A 21,443-nucleotide genomic window follows, 5' to 3' on the forward strand; every position below is an offset into this window, starting at 1 on the left:
ATGAGAAATAAAGAATCACAAGGAGGGGCGTTCCCTGGTGGGCCAGTGCTTAGGGCTTAGTGCCTTCCCTGCCATGGCCTGGGTTCCATCCCTGGCTGGGGAACTAAGATCCTGCGGGCTGTGCAGGACAGCCAAAAGATAAAGTAAAAAAGGGATGTAATTTTTCAGCTAACAGCATACAAAATCCTGTGCTCAGGGCTGATGTGATTAAAGGATGACTAAAATACAGTAATGACATTTATATAGTCTTAGAGAAAGAAGACTAATACGGTATGTAGGAAAACAAGTAGTCAACCATTTTAGGCAGCAGATAATTAAATGCCTGCTGGGAAAGATAGAAGGCAGAAGGAGAAGAGGGCCACAGAGGGCCAGATGGTTGGATGGCATCACTGATGCAATGGACATGAACTTGGGCAAACTTTAGGAGCTGGTGAGGGACAGCAAGGCCTGGCGTGCTGCATTCCATGGGGTCACGAAGAGTCGGACATGACTTGGTGACTGAACAACAATTAAATGCCAAAGTCAGGAGGTATAGAAGTGCTATCAGTGTACTGAAAAGAAAGGGCTTAGAGTGAGCTACTATGAACAGGGGAGGTTTTTTACAGAGAAGCACTAAATAGGGTGGTTTGGATTTGAATGAACTTGCAAAGTGAGAGAATTGGGGCAGTTACAGTATTGGGTTTAAAAAGTGGTATCAATACTAGTCAGGAATAATTTTTATGTCAAACACTATTGTTGAAAAATTTCTCCCAAATGTATTAATACATAAGCATCTGAAATAGTTAACAATATTTTAGAATATTTCAAAATTAAACTTAGAAAAAATGTAAATATATATTATCTTCCTTAAGAAATAAAAGCACTGGGCATTTAATAGTTTCATTTATTCATTTACTAAATGTTTATGGAGCACCCACGGTGAACCAGCTAAGGTTCCAAGTGATGAGCAAAACAAATATGCCTCACTGATGGTTAAAATCTTAGGGATATCAATAAGATATGTTCAGATCACAGACTTATACTGTAAAAAAAAAGTTAGCTCCAAGTAACTGAAGCTTCTTATTAATTTAGATTTCCCATCAGAGATGAAAATTTCCATATAGATGGTGGGTAGTCTCCAAATGGGCTTCCCAGGTGTCACTACTGGTAAAGAACCTGTCTGCCAGTGTGGGAGACGCAGGACTGATCCCTCTCTTGGGAAGATCCCCTGGAGGAGGGAATGGTAACCCACTCCAGTATTCCTGCCTGGAGAATCCCAGGGACAGAGGAGCCTGGTGGGCTGCCGTCCATAGGGCTGCAGAGAGTTGGACACGACTGAGTGACTTAGCACGCACACAGTCTCCAGATAGCCTGTTGTCGTTGCCATATTAAATAACTTGAATTAAGTAATTTAAGTGTTTTTAGTGGGATTGGTGGTTCAACAGGGAAATGAGAAAGAGAGCTCACGTTACAGATGGGCTTTAAAGGACCCAGGGATCAAGGACTTTGACCTGAATTAGAATAGCAATGCAGAACGGGGTTGGTAACTGAGCTGCTCATCATAAATACCAGCCTCTCCACATGCCTCAGATGAACGGTCCGACTGACGTTTTGTCCCCTCTCTCTTTAGTCTGGATGCTCTGACTGACCTGAAAAGTTTAGCTCTATATTACAAAGCGGGCCAGGAGGAAAGGGACCCAGTAAGCCCTAACAAAAGGGGTTTATTGGGATAGAAGCTGTAATTCAAGTCACTGCTACCTGATTCCTAAGATGGAAAGCAAAGTTGGAGAGTTTGGCAGATGGCTGAGTGTTCCTCCAAATTCACTCTGCTTTTTCCCCATAGTGATGGAATTTTAGCTAGACTCAGCTAAAGGTGAGTTAGCTAGAGACTGCATTTCTCAGACTCTTCACAGCTAGGAGTGGCTACGTGGCCAAGTTGTTGCCGGTGGAATGTGAATAAAAGTGATGACTACAGCTCTTGTGTCACTTGTGAAATTGCTTCCCTTTCATTTCTTCTCCCTGCCTCTCTCAGTGGCCTGGACCACAGTCTTAGTGGCCACCCAACTATGTGCGTCTAAGGACCACGCACTGAGAAAGGGCAACAAGACACAAAAGACCATCATATGCAGCAGACACCCCACCAGTCTAGGTTACTTGCCTCTGAATTCTTACTTTTCTATCTTATTTGTTTATCTTCAGATGTCTTGTCAATTCCTTCCCATGTCCGTGTCTTGCAGGGGGGCACAGACACTGCAATGGAGTCATGTGGTATTAATCGAAAAAAAAACACAACATTCATCAAGAGCGCTTACAAGCAGGAAAGTAGCAAAGATCACAGTTTTCTGAGGTCTCCTGACCCCCGAGCTGTGTTGGGCATGGTGGACCGGGGCCAGATGGCTCCAGGATGGGCCCCTGCCATCCAGCTCTGCCGTGGGAGCTGCCTGGTGAAGGAAGAAGTGGCCCTGTTGGGAAAGCTCTGCACCTGGTCATCAGCCCATGCTTCCACTGAGCTAAATCAGAGCTGCCGAGCCAGCTCTCTGCAAGGCTACTGAGGAAAGGTAGGAAACGCACCTGTGAGGCCATCCAGATTCGTTCTCTGTGGTTATGTCCAGGCTCCCGGCTGCTGGAGCTAGTCCGGGGCTCTCCAAACAAGAAAGAAAGAGACTTTCTAATCTGGGCGTGAAAAAACCATTTAATGTCCCCCTCAGTGCCTTCTTGGCCTGGAGACATTTTTAATATACTCAACCCCAGAGTCACCCCTCTGTGCTACTTTGGTTCTTCGGTAAGTCACTATCGGCTTTGTAGGTGGCTGAGTGGTAAAGGATCCACCTGCCGATGCTGCAGACAGGAGACACGGGTTCAATCCCTGGGTCAAGATGATCATCTGGATCAGGAAATGCAACCCACTCCAGTATGCTTGCCTGGGAAATCCCACGGACAGAGGAGCCTGGCGGGCTACAGTCCATGGGGGGTCACAAAGAGTCCGAAATGTCTCAGCACAGATGCACGCGCGTGCGCACACACACACACACACACACACACACACACACATCAACTAAGTGTCTAATGATGCTTGGCTTACATTGACTTCCGGAGACATCACATACTCTGCCTTTCTTTCTGTATGTTGAACTGTTTCCAACATGTATTTATTGAAAGTGCTTTATTCTGATTTACACAAGAGGATTTAATCATGACTCACATAACCATAAAATGAACACATGTGAAAGAATTTGCTTAACTCATTAATTAGTGAGGGAACATGCTCTAACTGGTTCAAATCAGGATTTGCTTTTCAGAGATTTATATTCTCTAGTGGACAAGAGGAATAATTTGCATAGCTATGGACAGGAAAGATATGTATTACTATTAGTTTTCTACATGTTAATATCTACCTTTCACAGGGTTGTAAAATAGCATAAAGAAAATCAACACTCCTCCACTGTTGGTGGGAATGTAAATTGTAACAGCCACTATAGAGAACAGTTTGGAGGTTCCTTAAAAAACTGAAAATAGAGCTACCATATGATCCAGCAATCCCACTCCTAGGCGTATATCTGGAGCAAACCATACTTCAAAAAGATACATGCATCCAAATGTTCATTGCAGCATTTACAATAGCCAAGACATGGAAGCAATCTAAATGTCCATTGACAGATGAATAGATAAACATGTGGTACATATATACAATGGAAAACCACTCAGCCATAAAAAAAGAAAGAAATGATGCCATTTGTAGCAACACAAATGGACCTATAGATTATCATACTACATGAAGTCAGACAAAGATAAATATCATGTGATATCACATATAAGTGATATTAAAAAAAAATGATCCAAATGAACTTATACAAAGGAAAATTGACTAAAAGATCTAGCAAACAAACTTACAGTCACCAAAAGCGAAAAGGCAAGGTTCAGTTTCAGTTCAGTTCAGTTCAGTCGCTCAGTCGTGTCCGACTCTTTGTGACCCCATTGACTGCAGCATGCCACGCCTCCCTGTCCATCACCAACTCCCGGAGTTTACTCAAACTCATGTCCATTGAGTCAGTGAAGCCATCCAACCCTCTCATCCTCTGTCTTCCCCTTCTCCTCCTGACTTTGATCTTTCCGAGCATCAGGGTCTTTTCAAATGAGTCAGCTCTTTGCAGCAGGTGGCCAAAGTATTGGAGTTTCAGCTTCAGCATCAGTCCTTCCAATGAACACCCAGGACTGACCTCCTTTAGGATGGACTGGTTGGATCTCTTTGCAGTCCAAGGGTCTCAAGAGTCTTCTCCAACACCATAGTTCAGAAGCATCAATTCTTCAGCACTCAGCTTTCTTTATAGTCCAACTCTTACATCCATACATGACTACTGGAAAAACCATAGCTTTGACTAGACGGACCTTTGTTGGTAAAGACATGTCTCTGCTTTTTAACACTCTGTCTAGGTTGGTCATAACTTTTCTTCCAAGGAGGAAGCGTCTTTTAATTTCATGGCTGCAATCACCATCTGCAGTGATTTTGGAGCCCCCAAAAATAAAGTCTGCCACTGTTTCCACTGTTTCTTCATCTATTTGCCATGAAGTTATGGGACCAAATGCCATGATCTTAGTTTTCTGAATGTTGAGCTTTAAGCCAACTTTTTCACTCTCCTCTTCTACTTTCATCAAGAGGCTCTTTAGTTCTTCCTCACTTTCTGCCATAAGGGTGGTGTCATCTGCATATCTGAGGTTATTGATATTTCTCCGGCAATCTTGATTCCAGGTTGTGCTTCATCCAGCCCAGCGTTTCTCATGATGTACTCTGCATATAAGTTAAATAAGCAGGGTGACAATATATAGCCTTGACGTACTCCTTTTCCTATTTGGAAACAGTCTGTTGTTCCATGTCCAGCTCTAACTGGTGCTTCCTGACCTGCATACAGGTTTCTCAAGAGGCAGGTCAGGTGGTCTGGTATTCCCATCTCTTTCAGAATTTTCCACAGTTTATTGTGACCCACACAGTCAAAGGCTTTGGTATAGTCAATAAAGCAGAAATAGATGTTTTTCTGGAACTCTCTCGCTTTTTCAATGATCCAGCAGATGTTGGCAATTTGATCTCTTGTTCCTCTGGCTTTTCTAAAACCAGCTTGAACATCTGGAAGTTCATGGTTCATGTATTGCTGAAGCCTGGCTTGGAGAATTTTGAGCATTACTTTACTAGCGTGTGAGATGAGTTCAGTTGTGTGGTAGTTTGAGCATTCTTTGGCATTGCATTTCTTAGAGATTGAAATGAAAACTGACCTTTTCCAGTCCTGTGGCCACTGCTGAGTTTTGCAAATTTGCTGGCATATTGAGTGCAGCACTTTGACAGCATCATCTTTTAGGATTTGAAATAGCTCAACTGTAATTCTATCACCTCCACTAGCTTTGTTTGTAGTGAGGTGGGGAGGGATAAATTAGGAGTTTGGGATTAACACATACATACTACTACATATAAAATAGATAATCAATAAGGACCTAGGATAAGGATAGAGAACTCTACTCAATACCCTGTAATAATCTATATGGGAAAAGAATATGTAAAGGATTAGATATATGTATGTGTGTGTGCTCAGTCGTGTCTGACTCTTTGCAACCCCATGGACTGTAGCCAGGCTACATGGAGTGGGGGCGGGGAGCTGTCCAAATCCAGCCCTCAGCTGAAGCAAATAATAATGGCTAAAAGCTTAAAATAGACCCAGGGAGGAGCTCATTTTCGGGGCATAAGAAGCAATTCAGCACCTCAGGCAGTTCTGGATTTGGAAATTGTTCTGGTTCCTCCTTACTTCCTTCTATTCGTTGGACCAGAAATTCATACAGACCTTTACGAAGGAATTCACCAGGTCTGACGACGAACTTATTTAGACCAGCCAAAATAATTGGCAGCCAGGGACACAGGACTTCAACCTCCCTGCAGAAAATCCCTGACATCTGACGTAGGAGGATTTATAGGTTTAGTGGAAATTGCTTTCTCCTGCTCTCCAGATTACAGACCGTGGGTTGATTTTTTTTTTTTTCTGTGAATAAACATCTTTCTAATAATGAACGGACCGATAATGTCTTAAGAGAGAAAAAGAACATCCTTTGCCTTTTCCTTCTTTTTTTTTTCCGCTGTTTCTTCAGAGAACTGTTTGGATTTGGAAACCCGTGTTGGCCGCCCAGAATATGAAAGTTGGCGTTTTCTTTTTGTGGTGGGCGTGGGTTTTGCCTACTGAAAGCAGAGTGCTCTGGCGGAAAAGAGACACACAGGAGATGTCGAAAAAAGGCAGGTGAGCGGACACTTCAGCTCCGAGGACTTAGGGGGAGATGGTGTGTTCAGCGAGCGTCTGGCTTCACTGTGGAATCGTTTCCAGTATGTGGTGTTTCCTGCGGATGCTTGCTCCTTTTCCCTTTGTCCTCCTGCTTTCCTCCCCTCCTCCTTTTACGATGTTAGAATTGTGTTTTCTTTTTAAATGATGCTTAGATCTGATACAGTGCTATCATTGCATATTCTTTAATCTCTTAGGAATTGTCCTAGGTGAAAGATTCTGGGGGAAAAAAAGCATATATGCACGTTAAAAATAATAAGGGCAATTATTTGATGTTTGCATCCTAGGCTGGAGCAAATCTGGGAATTCTCAAATGACTGATGGGACCTCTAATTAGTGAGAATGATTCTGTGAGTTCTAATTATTTCTGCTAGATGTGTAGGTCCCTTTTACAATCTTTTAAAAGAGAACAAAACAGCTTTCTTCAAGCTATATGGCCCGGAGGGCGGTTAGATTGTCCCCATTGGTCCACAGGGGTGGACCAGCCTAAGGACCAGCTGCTGATGGTTGCCAGCAAGGTACGTGCCCCCTGGCTGTGCCAGCCCGCAGAAGGAGCTCAGACAGAAACAGGCCGATCCTTCAGCAACAGCTTCACCAGGGTGGGTCTGACAGCGCTGGTGATGGAAGGGCACGCATGCACACCTGCTTGCCTGATACGCATCAATAAAACAGGATATTTGGAGACCCCGCTCCCCACTCCCAAACCAGCCCTCTCTTTACTGATGAAGAGATGGAGGCAGGAAGGACATTCTTGATTCTTGATTCTTGGTTCTTTATCAGCCTGAGTTCAAATTGAGCTTTAGCTTTCTTCATCTCCGAGTGTACGATGGACAGAGGTCAGGAGTATCAGTTAACATGGGACTTTCTTGGTGGTCCAGTGGCTAAGCCTTCTTCCCTCTGCCCAGGGGTGTGGGCTCAATCCCCGGCCTGAACACGAAGATCCCACGTGCCGTGAGGTGCAGCCAAAAACTTTTCTAAAAAAAGCAAAATCAATGAATATGAAAGGAAATCCAGCTTCTTGGCGTCTGGGGCTCTTGGGAGGGCTGGGTGTCTGACTCCTCAGTGACCCACTCTGGGTTTGAGAGAGTCCTTCACACCTGGGCTTCTGAACAGCCAGCTCTGGCTCACGGCCCTTGTTTCAGGAAGTTTTCGCAACATAGCAAAGTTAAGGAGCTGAAGTGTCCATTGGTCGTGGTGAGCCCAGGACACAGACAGGGACGGCTGTGCACAACACACATGTCCTATCACTGTCCGAGTCAGAAGCTGCTGCGCAAACAGTGGAATTTGTGGAGCGGGGCCGCCATAGAGGCGATCTGAACCAACTGTGCTCTCGAGGATTACAGATGACAGCAACAAATCCTATTGGTTGTCACCAAAAACTTCTCAGCCTCTCTCCCAAGCCAGAGTTAGAGGGGTGACTTATTAGGAAGACCAGTGTCTTACTAGTGGTAAAGAGTCTGCCTGCCAATGCAGGAGATGCAAGGACTCAGGGTGGATCCCTGGGTCAGGAAGATCCCCCGGAGAAGGAAATGGCGATCCACTCCTGTATTCTTGCCTGGAAAATCCCATGGACAGAGGAGTCTGGTGGGCTACAGTCCATGGGGTCACACAGAGTTAGACATGACTGATCTCACACACACACACAGTGACAAAGTGAGTCCTGAAAGCGAAATAAATGTTCTTTTAAAAATTACTTAAAGGAACTTTTATTTTTATTAGGAAAGACACATTATTTTAAAAACCATAGGAAAAAAATTTTTTCAATGCACAAAAATCACCCATAATCCCCCAAACCTAGAAATAACCTTGTTAACATTTTTGTGTATTTTCTTCTGTTTTTTTTTTTTTATAAGCATGTATTGAATATTAACTAGCCTGGGATCTTTCTATGCATATAGTTTTGTAACCTTATTGTATTTAATGTGATTTTATCTGCATATTTTCTTATTTGAGGTATATAGTGTTATCATTTGAATGAACACACTATAAAGCACAATAATAATTATAACCGCTTAAGTATCTTCCTCTGCTTACAGTATTTAATTGCTTTCTCTTTGTTATTATAAATATGCTGTCTGGATATCTTCACATATAAGGTCATTGCTTATGTGCATGATTATTTAATTAGGATAGACTCCTGGAAGTATATTAGATCAAATGGCATAAAAACATTTAAAGTGCCAGTATAATTGGCAGAATCGCTTTCCAAAATGGTGAACTCAACCAGGTGTTTTGTTTTTATGTAGCCTAAATTTTTAAAGGGCTCACTTAATTTTAGCCAGACTCTAAACTGATAAACTGCTGGTAATTTGTAGCCAGGCTGCTTTTCACGGTTCGTACTAATAACGTAAGAAGCAAGGTGAACATAGGCACACGGTGAGGGTGAGGCTAGTGAGGGGCCAGTGATGCAAAATTTAAAGAGACCCTCGGGAATTCCCTGGCGGTCCAATGGTTACCACTCCTTCCACTGCCAAGGGTGCAGGTTCGATCCCTGGTCAGGGAACTAAGATCCCACAAGCTGCAGAACAGGACTGAAAAACAAATGGCTGACCGAATGAATGAATAGGGCCTTGCACGACCCAAGGGTAGGGGCCTTCTTACATTTTGTTCCTCACCTGGGGCTTACTCTAGTCTCTGCCCTGGCAAATAATTTCTGTGTTTTTCTCAGCATCTTCTCGGGAGATATATTGAGGTGGAACCCACCTTCATGAAACGTGCAGGATAAAGATCAGAGTGCCAGGGCATGGAGCAGTGTTTCTAGAATGTATCAATACTTATGGTCTCTCCTTCCCCCTTGGAAGAATGAAAATCTAGCCTGTCTACACTGCAGGCCCCTGGACTAATTCTGGCTCAAGCTCTGGAAGCACAAGCTGACCCCATCAGAAGCAAAGTACCATTAGCATTCTTGCTTGTAATGCTATAGAACTCAAGTTTAAACTGCAGGACAGAGAGGATCTGAGAGTTTCAGCTGATTTCCACTTTGGGGAGATGACACTGTGGCAGGTGGCAGGGGAATGCAGAAGGAGTTGCAAGGCAGACACAAAAGTCATACAGAGTCCCTGCTTTAGACCAGATGAGAGACGGTGAGAGCCGGAGCTAGGGCAGTATTAGTGGGATGAAATGAACAGGGGTGGGGGAAGATGGATGAGAACTGTAAGGAGGCATGATTGTCAGGATTAGACTGGTGGGAGTCTAGCAGGTATCTGGAAGGTGTAACTGGGTCGAGGGGAGTGCCTGGGAAGGGAGAGCAGGAGGAGAAGCAGGTTTGAGGGAAAGAAGTTGAGATCCGTATGAGCATGTGGACCCGGGTGTGCTCACAAGCTACTAGGAGATGGTTGTCCAGGTGACAGGAAGGCCTAGGTCTGTGGCTCAAAAGAGAATTAGGGTCTGGAGATGCAGCTGTCAGGAGAAATCCTCGGTGTTGAGGGATGAAGTGGCCCAAAGGCAGCATGAGATAAGAGCAGGACAAAGGAGAGAGTTGGGGGGATGAGCAACACTGAAGGATGGATGGATGAAGAGGACTCAGTGGGGACCTCCCTGGTGGTCCAGTGGTTAGGGATTCGCCTTGCAATGCAGGGGATGCAGGTTCAATCTCTGGTCGAGGAACTAAGATCCCACATGCTGCAGGGCAACTGAGCTCACTTGCCATGAGGGAAGATCCCACATGACGAAGCTAGAGGACTCTGGGAAGGAAGCTGGAAATGGGTGATCAGAGAAACAGGTGTAGAATTGGAATGGAGAGGTGTCAAAGAGGCTAAGGGACCATCTATGGGACAGTTGTCATATGCTTGTTTCAGAGCAGGCACCGTCCTGGGCAGTGGGTGCCTCATCAGTGACCGAGTCACGTACAGACTGTCCCCGTAAGAGGCTTACGGGCCAGAGAGGTGTTCAGTTGAGGTGTCAAAGGTTTCCAGAAGGAGGGAGCGATCCATAGGGTCAGATCCCACTAGGGTCAAAATCAGTCAGGTAAAGGGCCAAGATGCAAGCTCCACTTACAGGGTGAAGAGCCGTTAACAATCTCAGCAAGAGGAGATGGGTGGTGGTATGTTGATGAGAGGAGAAAATGGAGTGAATGTGGTTCACTTTTACAAGAAGCCTGGCTGTGAACTGGACCAGTGAGACTAGGAGAAGGTGAGAGGGATGGACAGGTGACGGGAGCTTGTACTCGGTGGGAGCTTGCAGCGGGTTCAGGCGATGAAGGGCAGAGGCCAGGAGGGAGGAGGTTGTTGGCTGTCAGATCCTGTCCTGACAAAGCGCAAACCTCTGGGTTACGGGTGGGGTCTCTCTGATCACCCTACACCTCTTTCATTAGATTTTTATTTTAAAATATTTCTTCTTCATTTGGCTGTGCTGGGTCTTGGTTGAGGCTGGCAGGACCTGGTTCCCCGAGCAGGAATTGAACCTGGGCCCCTGCCTGGGGAGTGTGGAGTCTTCACTGCTGGACCACCAGGGAAGTCCTGTGACTTTTTCTTTCAAGTTAGCAGTGTTCTGCCTTCATTGCATCCCTTCATTCTCCAGAGAGCTTGCTAGAACTTTGTCTTCACGTTGTGCTTCTTGCTCTGGTCTAGTTGCAAGGCGCCGCTCATCCTGATAGTTTCCTGACTTCACTGGGCTGCTCCAGGGCTCACCACACCCGTCTCTTCCCTCTTCCTCTGGCTCATTTTTCCCCCTCCTCCAACATTTAGCATGGATCTCACCTTTTTTCGAGGACCTTCCTTGGCCCTCCCCCACCCCTGCGTCTCAAGTCTCAGAAGACTTTTTTCCGAGCTTCCACGGCCCCCAGCTATCCTATCTCAGACAACTAATCACTCAGCATTATCAGCCTATGAGCCCCCTGAGAGCCGTCTGCCTAGGCTGCCATAACAAAACACCACAGGTTGGGTGGCTTAAACAACAGACATTCATTTTCTCAAGTCCTGGAGGCTAGAAGGAGAACAGGAAGTTATACTCATGGATGTAAAATTCAGGTTGAATCATATGAAAATGTTTTCATATGTCAAAACCAGTGCAATGTTCATGCTAACATTCCTTCCCAGAAAACAAATTTGCCCCCATCTTGCCCTTGCTGCACTCTCTTGTCCCCCTGGGAAGGCCATAGCTGGCCAAGTCTGTGTGTTGAGGATCCATCAGGCTGGTGGGAACCTGGGTCCATCGTGGTGGCAAGAAGGCTGGATCAGAAAACTCTGAGACAGCACAGACACCCCACCCACGCCAGACACAGCCTTCCAGTTCCAGGCAACTCAGGTCTCCCAAGGTGTGCAGACCTTAGGCATCAAGGAACATTCACTGTCTCGATTAGCCAGGGTTCTCCCAAGAAACAGAACCAATAGGATGTGCGTAACATGTATATAGGAGAAGGCAATGGCACCCCACTCCAGTATTCTTGCCTGGAAAATCCCATGGATGGAGGAACCTGGTGGGCTGCAGTCCACGAGTTCGCTAAGAGTTGGACACGACTGAGCGACTTCACTTTCACTTTTCACTTTCATGCATTGGAGAAGGAAATGGCAGCCCACTCCAGTGTTCTTGCCTGGAGAATCCCAGGGACGGGGGAGCCTGGTGAGCTGCCGTGTGTGGGGTCGCACAGAGTCGGACACGACTGATGCGACTTAGCAGCAGCAGCAGCAGCATGTATGTATGTGTATGTATATGTATGTCTGTACGTGTGTGGGGCTTCCATGGTGGCTCAGTGATAAAGAATCTGCCTGCCAATGCAAGAGATGCAGGTTCAATCCCTGGTCAGGAAGATCTTCTAGAGAAGGAAATGGCAACCCACTCCAGTATTCTTGCCTGGGAAGTCCCATGGACAGAGGAGCCTGGTGGGCTATAGTCCATGTGGTCCCAAAAGAGTCAGACACAACTTAGATACTAAACAACAACAATGTATGTATGCGTATCTATTTACCTATCTATCTCTCTGTGGTATTACACACACACACACATATATATAATGCAATATTTATTATAATATATATACCTATATATGTATATATATGGGGCTTCCCTGGTGGCTCATAAGGTAAAAAATCTGCCTGCAATGCAGGAGCCTGGGTTCAATCCCTGGGTTGGGAAGAGCCCCTGGAGGAGGGCATGGCAACCCACTCCAGTATTCTTGCCTGGAGAATCACATGAACAGAAGAGCCTGGCGGGCTATAGTCCATGGGGTCGCAAAGAATTGGACGCAAGTGAGTGACTAAGCGCATACGTACACACACACACACACACACACACACACACACACACACACACACATATGACAGGAGCTGGGGTGGGAGGGGGATTTATTTAAAGAATTGGCTCATGTGATTGTGTGGGCAACCAAGTCTGAAATTTACATGGCAGGCAGGCAGGCAGGGGGAAATTCCAGCAGTTGTTGATGTTAAGCTGAAGGCAGTCTGCAGGACCAAATTCCCTCTTCCTCAGAGGACCTCAGTCTTTTTTTTCCCCCAAGGTCTTCAACGGATTGGATGGGACCTACCCACATTATGAAGGGTAATCTAAAGGCTACTGATTTAAATGTTAATCACATCTTTAGAAAACCTTCACAGCAACATCTAGGCTGGTATTTAAATCAAAAACTGGTACCAGAGTCTAGCCAAGTTGACACCTAACTTACCTATCACACATTCTTAGAGGCAGTGGTTTGAAAAGGAGATCATCAGTTACTTAAAAATCCATTTAGTGAGGAGCCCAAGGAAATTTATACCTGAGGGATTTATACACAATCCTTACTCATTATGTGGAAGAATGCACAGTCTCTCCTTGCAGTTCAGGAAATGCAGAGTAAATAACAAGATAGCAGAAATAAATAAAATAAAAAAATTAAATGCACACACACATACTCACATGACCCCCAGGCCGACGAGTCTGTGGGGAACACAAAACCATCTCCGTGGGGCTCTGACAGCAGACTGACCATGTCCACGTTGCCATCTGCCAGCAGGACTAGAGCTATAACGTTGTTGTTCAGTCGCTGAGTTGTCTTTCTGACCCTGTGGACTTCAGCATGCCAGGCTTGAAGATGAAAGAATGAACAAAGTGAAGTATAACTTATCGAATGCTCTGCTATGAGTTAAATGAGCCTTCCGGCAGAACCTTGCTCCTAACAGGCCCCCAGGCCCGATGATGTTTTGAGAAAACATCATCCATAGACAAACTGGCTGGGAAGTACAGTAAAGAAATATCAAGAAGAAGGACCGTGGGCCAGAATTTTTCATTATCTCCAAGAATATAGAATAAAAATGCATGTTCAAAAAACATACACCCTCCATTCAGTCCAAGGAGCTGTCTCAAATGTCATCCTGCATTATCATAACTTCAGTTCAGTCAGTTGCTCAGTCGTGTCCAACTCTTTGAGACCCCATGAATCGCAGCACGCCAGGCCTCCTTGTCCATCACCAACTCCTGGAGTTTACCCAAACCCATGTCCATCGAGTCAGTGATGCCATCCAGCCATCTCATCCTCCATCGTCCCCTTCTCCTCCTGCCCCCAATCCCTCCCAGCATCAGGGTCTTTTCCAATGAGTCCACTCTTCGCATGAAGTGGCCAAAGTATTGAAGTTTCAGCTTCAGCATCAGTCCTTCCAATGAACACCCAGGACTGATCTCCTTTAGGATGGACTGGTTGGATCTCCTTGCAGTCCAAGGGACTCTCAAGAGCCTTCTCCAACACCACAGTTCAAAAGCATCAATTCTTCTGTGCTCAGCTTTCTTTATAGTCCAACTCTCACATCCATACATGACCACTGGAAAAACCATAGCCTTGACCAGACGGACCTTTGTTGGCAAAGTAATGTCTCTGCTTTTTAATATGCTCTCTAGGTTGGTCATAACTTTCCTTCCAAGGAGTAAGCGTCTTTTAATCTCATGGCTGCAATCACCAACTGCAGTGATTTTTGGAGCCCCCCAAAAATAAAGTCAGCCACTGTTTCCACTGTTTCCCCATCTATTGCCCATGAAGTGATGGGACCGGATGCCATGATCTTAGTTTTCTGAATGTTGAGCTTTAAGCCAACTTTTTCACTCTCCTCTTCCACTTTCATCAAGAGGCTTTTTAGTTCCTCTTCACTTTCTGCCATAAGGGTGGTGTCATCTGCATATCTGAGATTATTGATATTTCTCCTGGCAATCTTGATTCTAGCTTGTGCTTCTTCCAGCCCAGCATTTCTCATGATGTACTCTGCATTTAAGTTAAATAAGCAGGGTGACAATATACAGCCTTGACGCACTCCTTTTCCTATTTGGAACCAGTCTGTTGTTCCATGTCCAGCTCTAACTGTTGCTTCCTGACCTGCATATAGTTTTCTCAAGAGGCAGGTCAGGAGGTCTGGTATTCCCATCTTTTTCAGAATTTTCCACAGTTTATTGTGATCCACACAGTCAAAGGCTTTGGTATAGTCAATAAAGCAGAAATAGATGTTTTTCTGGAACTCTCTCGCTTTTTCAATGATCCAGCAGATGTTGGCAATTTGATCTCTTGTTCCTCTGGCTCTTCTAAAACCAGCTTGAACATCTGGAAGTTCATGGTTCACGTATTGCTGAAGCCTGGCTTGGAGAATTTTGAGCATTACTTTACTATCGTGTGAGATGAATGCAATTGTGCAGTAGTTTGAGCATTTTTTGTCCTGCCTTTCTTTGGGATTGGAATGAAAACTGACCTTTTCCAGTCCTGTGGCCACTGGTGAGTTTTCCAAATTTGCTGGCATATTGAGTGCAGCACTTTGACATCATCATCTTTTAGGATTTAAAATAGCTCAACTGGAATTCCATCACCTCCACCAGCTTTGTTCATAGTGATGCTTCCTAAGGCTCACTTGATTTTACACTCCAGGATGTCTGGTTCTAGGTGAGTGATCATACCATTGTGATTATCTAGGTCGTGAAGATCTTTTTTGTATAGTTCTTCTGTGTATTCTTACCACCTCTTCTTAATATCTTCTGCTTCTGTTAGGTCCCTACCATTTCTGTTTTTTATTGAGCCCATCTTTGCATGAAAATTTCCCTTGGTATCTCTAATTTTCTTGAAGAGATCTCTAGTCTTTCCCATTCTATTGTTTTCCTCTGTTTCTTTGCATTGATCCCTGAAGAAGGCTTTCTCATCTCTCCTTGCTATTCTTTGGAACTCTGCTTTCAAATGGATATAAATCTCCTTTCCTCCTTTGCTTTTCACTTCCCTTCTTTTCACAGCTATTTGTAAGGCCTCCTCAGACAGCCAAGTATCCAACTTGGAAAATGTCAATTCCTTCTTTATAAGTTCCTAGGGACTCAATCAGTAAATGCACTCATTTTTTTCCCGACCAGGACTGAACCCACTTCCCCTGCATTGGAAGCTTGGAATTTAAACCACTGGACTGACAGGGAAGTCCCAGTACATGCCCTGTTTAATCAGTGAGTGGGCACCAGTTGTGTGCAAGGTCCATGCTGGCTCTTCTGTGAGGGGAAAGGTAAGCTTGGACCTTGCACATTGAACCCAAATTCCAGGCAATGGGAGCCAGATCTCCCAGTGAGATACAGTGGCCAAACTTGCCTCCCATCCTTAGAGCCAGAGCCTCTGAGTGTGACTCCTGGCTCCTTCAGTTTCACAAGGTATTCAAACCGTCTGTGTCTTAGCTTCCTCATGTATAAAATGGGCACAACGGCAACACCTACGTCACAGGATTGTTATAAGGACTAACCCAGTTAATACATGTGATCTAGTTAGCCTGGTAACTGGCAGAGAGTCAGTACTCAGGCAGTGTTAGCTGTCCTTTTATTGGCTGCGTGTTACACTTCATTTCAAGGCTAATACTCATACCTCAGCTGGTAAAATGATGCTGGTGACATGAAAAGTATTTTAAGATCTACTGTAACTTGAGTTAAAAGCAAGTTACAGCGTTTTTCCCTCTCTCAGGGTTGTAAGGATATATTCAGGATGGTACAGATTACTTCTTAGTGGTTTTCATCCTTTGCTTTAGGCTTCAATCTATTTTCTAAAAAAATGTTAACATAGGAATGTGAAGAGAAAATAGTTATTTTAAAATATTAAATAGCAACAATTTTAGAAAGATTTTACAGGAGTTCCCCGGTGGTCCAGTGATTGGGACCTGGCGCTTTCACTGCCATGGCCGGGGTGCCATCCCTGGTCGGGGAACTAGGATCCCACAAGTTGCATGGTGTGGCAAAAAAAAGAGTAAGATTTTCCGTGCCCTAATTATCAGTTTTTTTGCTAAGCTAGAATCTCAGCTTCTTGGCGGCAGAGGCAGTGACGTCTCAGAACGTGGCAGCGCTCGCTTTAGTCGGTCCCAGTTCGGTTTCAGACGGGCCCACGGCCACGCGGGGCTTCCGTGGGGGCTCAGCGTAGAGAAGCCACCTGCCGGTTCAGGAGGTCGCGTTCGATCCCTGGGTGGGGAAGATGCCTCGGAGGAGAGCGCGGCAACCCACTCCGGTATTCTTGCCTGGAGAATCCCATGGACAGAGGAGCCTGGTGGGCTACGACACAGCGACGAAGCAACAACAAAAGCCACAGTACGATGGGGCCAAACTCGATGTTTATTCCTCCCCCCTTTCTCCCCGCATCTCTTGTACTGCTCTCTCTGGCACCCATCCAAAGAACTACCGTTCTTCACTCACTCACATTACTGAGAGTCCATGGGCACCCAAAGATGAAGAGGACTCTGCGCTCAGCGGCCGGTGGCCTCCTCCTGCCCCTGCCGGCCGTCCGTTGTGATGGCCTGCAGCCCTCCGCCCAGTCTTTGCCCTTCCCCAGCCCTGGGACCATCCCCTGCAGCGCGCACACCTGCCCCTGCCCCAGTTTGTCGCGGATGACGTAATCCCTGCGCATCAGCCCTGATATCCCTGGGCATCAGTCAGGTCTTGGCAGAAAACAGCACTGCACTCCAAAGGGCTTAGCCAATAATTGAATAAAGAGACCGCTCGCAGAGCGGTGCCCAGGGTTCAGGGCAGCAGCCAGGCAAGCGAACACCCCACCCCCAAGCACGAGAAATACAGGAAGCCACGGCGACCCGCAGGCCTGCTGGGGAAATTGTGTAACTGGAGCTCACTGAAGTACCATGATTACCTGTGGTCACAGAGGACACAGACATCGCTGGTCCCCGGCATGGAAGCCGAGAGAGAAGGAGGGATTACCCTCGGCTGTCTCATCCCCTGCCAGCGCACTTTGGGCTGAATCCCTAAGCTGAAGTGCAAGGATGCCCAAGAGAAATGGTCCACCTGGCAATGGGTCGCTCTCCATACTGACAGCTTCATGGCAGTTCCGGATTTAAAATGCCATCAGTTTCAGCTGGGGAGATAGTTTAGGTCAGACCTCTTCACATCAGGCCTTCTGAATAATTAATCCTGCAATTCCTGCTTCTGTGGGTCATGGGGATTGCTCGTCAAAAAGCTAAAATAACGTATTGCAGTTTTGTAGTCTTTTTTTTCTTTCACATTTTATTCCAGTTAGATTGGAAGCAAATCTACAGGGTGACGGATACTTTGCTGATTTGAGTACCTGGACTCTCTAGAACACCTTTAGTTTTAATTTCATAGTAAGCCTCAAAGACAGAGTGCACAAAGATGCGCTGAAGTAAGGCCGACAGTGACCAGAGGGGCACGCCCACGACCGTGAGGGGTCTCTTCCCCACACCTAAGCTGCAGAGATTTGCACCAGTGCCTCTACTTCCAGCCAAGGGGCAGGGAGCAGAGGGAGGCGGCTCCTGGCTCCATAAGGAGAGAGAGAGGAGGTGGGCAGCAACGGCTTCCTCCCTGCCTTCCAGCAGCAGCTGGAAGATCCTGGATGAAGATCCTGATCCATTAGTTGAGATTCTTCCCCGGGGCGCTGCCTTTGCTGCCAGCTCAGCGATTTCCTTCCTTTAGGAGGAAACGTCCTGTTGGCTGAGAAACAACAACGGCTCTTCCACGTGCAGTCCACCTTCGAGTTCAAAAAGCAAGTACCCACACACGTACCCACACGCACGATCCCACTGGCTCCACGCGGCCCTGGTCCTCTCAGAGCTGCGCCTTCAGCAAGATGAGGAAACCAAACCCCAGCAAAGGCACGCGGCAGGCAGGTCCCTGGAGGTGGGGCTCTGTTTCCCCGTCTCCCTGACACATTCTCCGCTCCCCGCCCAGAGTGATAGTTTCTTCAGGAAAGAAGATAAGCAAAGGACTTAATGGTGGACAGGGCCAGTTACAAGGGAGGAATTCGTGTGTTGAGGATGAATGCACCAGAGCTCTGGTTCTCAAAGTGCCATCCCCAGGGACTTCTCTGGCGGCCCAGGGTTAAGACTCCGTGCTTCCAATGCAGAGGGCACAGGTTCCATCCTTGGTCAGGGATCTAATACCTCACATGCCGGGTGGCATGACCAAAACATTAAAATAAAGTCCATCTCCTGATCACCAGCAGCAGCAGCATCTGGAAACTTGTGACAAATACAAATTCTCAGACCTCAGCCCAGACCTGCTAAATCAGAAACTCTGGGGCAAGAGGAGGTTCAGGAACCCAGGCCTGAAACAGGCCTCCAGGAGCCGCTGATGTAGGCCAACGTCTGGAACGTGTGCATTGAAAGAAGTGTGGGTGTGCGTGCGTGGTACACGGGAGGGCACACACATGCTGCTGCTGGGACAAGGAGGAGCTGGGAGGGCAGTTCATCGTTTCTGTGAGTTCCAGAGATGCTGCTGAGGGGTAAGTGAAGACCGTAAAAGGCCCTTGAGGCACTGATTGTAGCAGCGAAAGACTAGAAGCAACTCATGTGCCCACCGATAGAGGACCGAGCGCCTGGGTGACGGTGCATCTGTGCAATGCAACACTACGCAGTGTGAAGAAGAATATGAGGCTTGGGGTGCTTTGATATGCAAAAAAATCCAAGCTATATATATATAGAAAGGAAGAAAGAAAAAGTGTAAGTTTATATGTTACTTGATGTATAAAAATAAGAGACCATTTGCCACAGCATACATGACAAATACTGTATGATTTCACTTCTATGTGGAATTAAATAAAAAACTATGCAGAACAGACAGGTGGTTGCCCTAGGTGGGGGGTGTGGGGTGGGCGAAATGGATGAAAGGGATCAAGAAGTACAAGCCTCCAGTTATATCATATATAAGTCCTGAGGATGTTACTATGGTGATGATAGTTAACACTACTATATTTTATATTTGAAAACTGTAAGAGTATCTCTTAAAGTTTCTCATCACAAGAAAAAAAAAGTGTGACTATGTGAGGTGAGGGATGTTAACTAGGTGCATTGTAATAATTTTACCACAAAATATACATGTATCAAATGATCATGTTGTACACCTAACACAAATACAATGTTAAGTGTTGATTATGTCTCAATGAAACTCGAAAAATAGGAGATATAAGAATGTATGTTTGTATTTACTTGTACCTACAAGATACTGTGAACAGATAGACCAAAAACCAATAAGAGAGGCACCAGGGGGAGGGGGAACGTCCCTGGTGGTCCAGTGGTTACGACTCATGCTGGCAAAGCAGGGGCTCTGGGTTGATCGCTGGTACGGGAACTAAGATCCTACAAGCCCCACGGCCAAATGAAGAACAGAGACAGCAGTAATGGTGGTTGGGGGAACGGGATGAATGGAGGCACAGGTAGAAAGCCAACTTTTCATTGCATTTCCTTTTTCTTTTTAATTGTCAAATCCTGCAAATATATTACCTACTTAGAAAAAGTGAAAATGAATTAAAATGGCCTTAGATGCAATTCAGAAGCAGAAGCACAAGAAGCTGCCCCCCAGGGAGCCAGAATAGTTGGCATTTGACCCAAGGGCAAGTCCGCGCTCTCTCTACAGGATGGGCTGGCGGGGTCCAAGGGAGCCAGGCTCAGCCCACACCCACCGCCTCTCCCCTCCAGCTGCAACCTCCCCAAATGGCCAAGGAGCTTTGGGTGAGTTTAGACTTATTAGTAAGCCCCAGGACCAGCAGTTTTCAGCCTTGGTTTCACATTAAAATCATCTAGGAGGCTTTTAAAAACAATAATGTCCAGGTTGCATTCTGCCCAGATCGGCACCTCTGAGATGGGGCCTGGATGTTGGATTTTTAATATTTTATTTATTTTAAAGTCTTTGTTGAATTTTTACAATATTGCTTCTGTTTTATGTTTTTTTGGGTTTTGGCCATGAGGCATGTAAGATCTTAGCTCCCTGAGCAGGGAGCGAACCCACACCCCCTACAACGGAAGGCAAAGTCTTCACCACTGAACCGCTGGGGAAGTCCCGTGGATGTTGCTATTTTGCAAGCTCCTCATTCACATTCCTAAACTCCTGTCTTGGACCTTCTGGGTTGGTTCATTGATCCAGAAAGCCGGGGAAAGGAAGAGAGGATTTTCAGTAGCTTTAAAGAGGAAATACCACAGCCCATCACACTTGTCAAGATCAAGTCTGAATGCAAATAGTTTTCATCTGACTTAATTAGGGTATGTGATCAACCTGTTTTCTCCTGCTCTGCAGCCCAATTCTTAAACGAAGCCCTGATATTACGAAATCGCCACTAACAAAGTCAGAGCAGCTTCTGAGGATAGAGGACCACGATTTCAGCATGAGGCCTGGCTTTGGAGGTATGAGGCATGCACTCCTGGGGCTTGTCTTCTTTGCAGGTCCTTCTGTCTGTCTGTGGGCAGCATCAGACCAGGGAAGCATTCAGCATTGCTCCCTACCCCAATCAGGTCTGCCTAGGTTGTGAACAAGGCCTGGGCCCTCAGCATCATCTGAGCACCTGCCCTGGCCAGCCTGCCTTGGGCTCTGCTGAATGCATTCTTGGGAGGCAGCTGCTGGTTGGTGGCCAGGCCAGCCGAGCTGTCCTCAGGCCACAGCTCCCAACAAGGATGTCTCAGTATTAGGGAGGCTAGTAGCTGGCAGTGGGGACAGTTGCGGTCCAAAGTTGCCTCCTGAAAATGCTCTGAAATAACAATCTTTTTTTTTTAATTGAGTCTTTTAAATTTATTTCTTGATTTGTGGGAACAGTTTTTGAAATTTTCTTAAATGATGCTCACTTTCATAGCTCCTAGAAATGCATAATTTTTTAAATAAAATGTAAAAGTTCTGTCTGCAATATATGTTTAAAAATGCACAATAATCATACCCCTAAAATCACAACTGCATTATCAATTTAATGTGAAATACCAATCTTGGACTAAATTTGTTCTTATCCTGGAG

General features: G+C 45.9%; 1 protein-coding gene across 2 annotated transcripts in view; it reads left to right on the top strand.

Moving 5' to 3' along the window:
* The first annotated feature begins 5,739 nt into the window (after positions 1–5,739).
* Positions 5,740–21,443, top strand: part of GABRR1 (gamma-aminobutyric acid type A receptor subunit rho1) — a 32,360-nt gene continuing 16,656 nt past the window's right edge. Inside the window, exons 1-2 of one of the 2 annotated variants that reach the window (XM_043889791.1) lie at positions 5,740–6,251; positions 20,739–20,845. In XM_043889791.1, coding sequence (XP_043745726.1) covers positions 6,148–6,251; positions 20,739–20,845 — 211 coding nt within the window. In that variant the 5' untranslated portion in view covers positions 5,740–6,147. Of the gene's footprint in view, positions 6,252–18,922; positions 18,952–20,738; positions 20,846–21,443 lie in introns of those variants that run through there. The other variant, XM_043889792.1, reaches the window with a different exon arrangement.

Source organism: Cervus elaphus, chromosome 28 (genome assembly GCF_910594005.1).
Source record: "Cervus elaphus chromosome 28, mCerEla1.1, whole genome shotgun sequence".
NCBI classification, from domain to species: domain Eukaryota; kingdom Metazoa; phylum Chordata; class Mammalia; order Artiodactyla; family Cervidae; genus Cervus; species Cervus elaphus.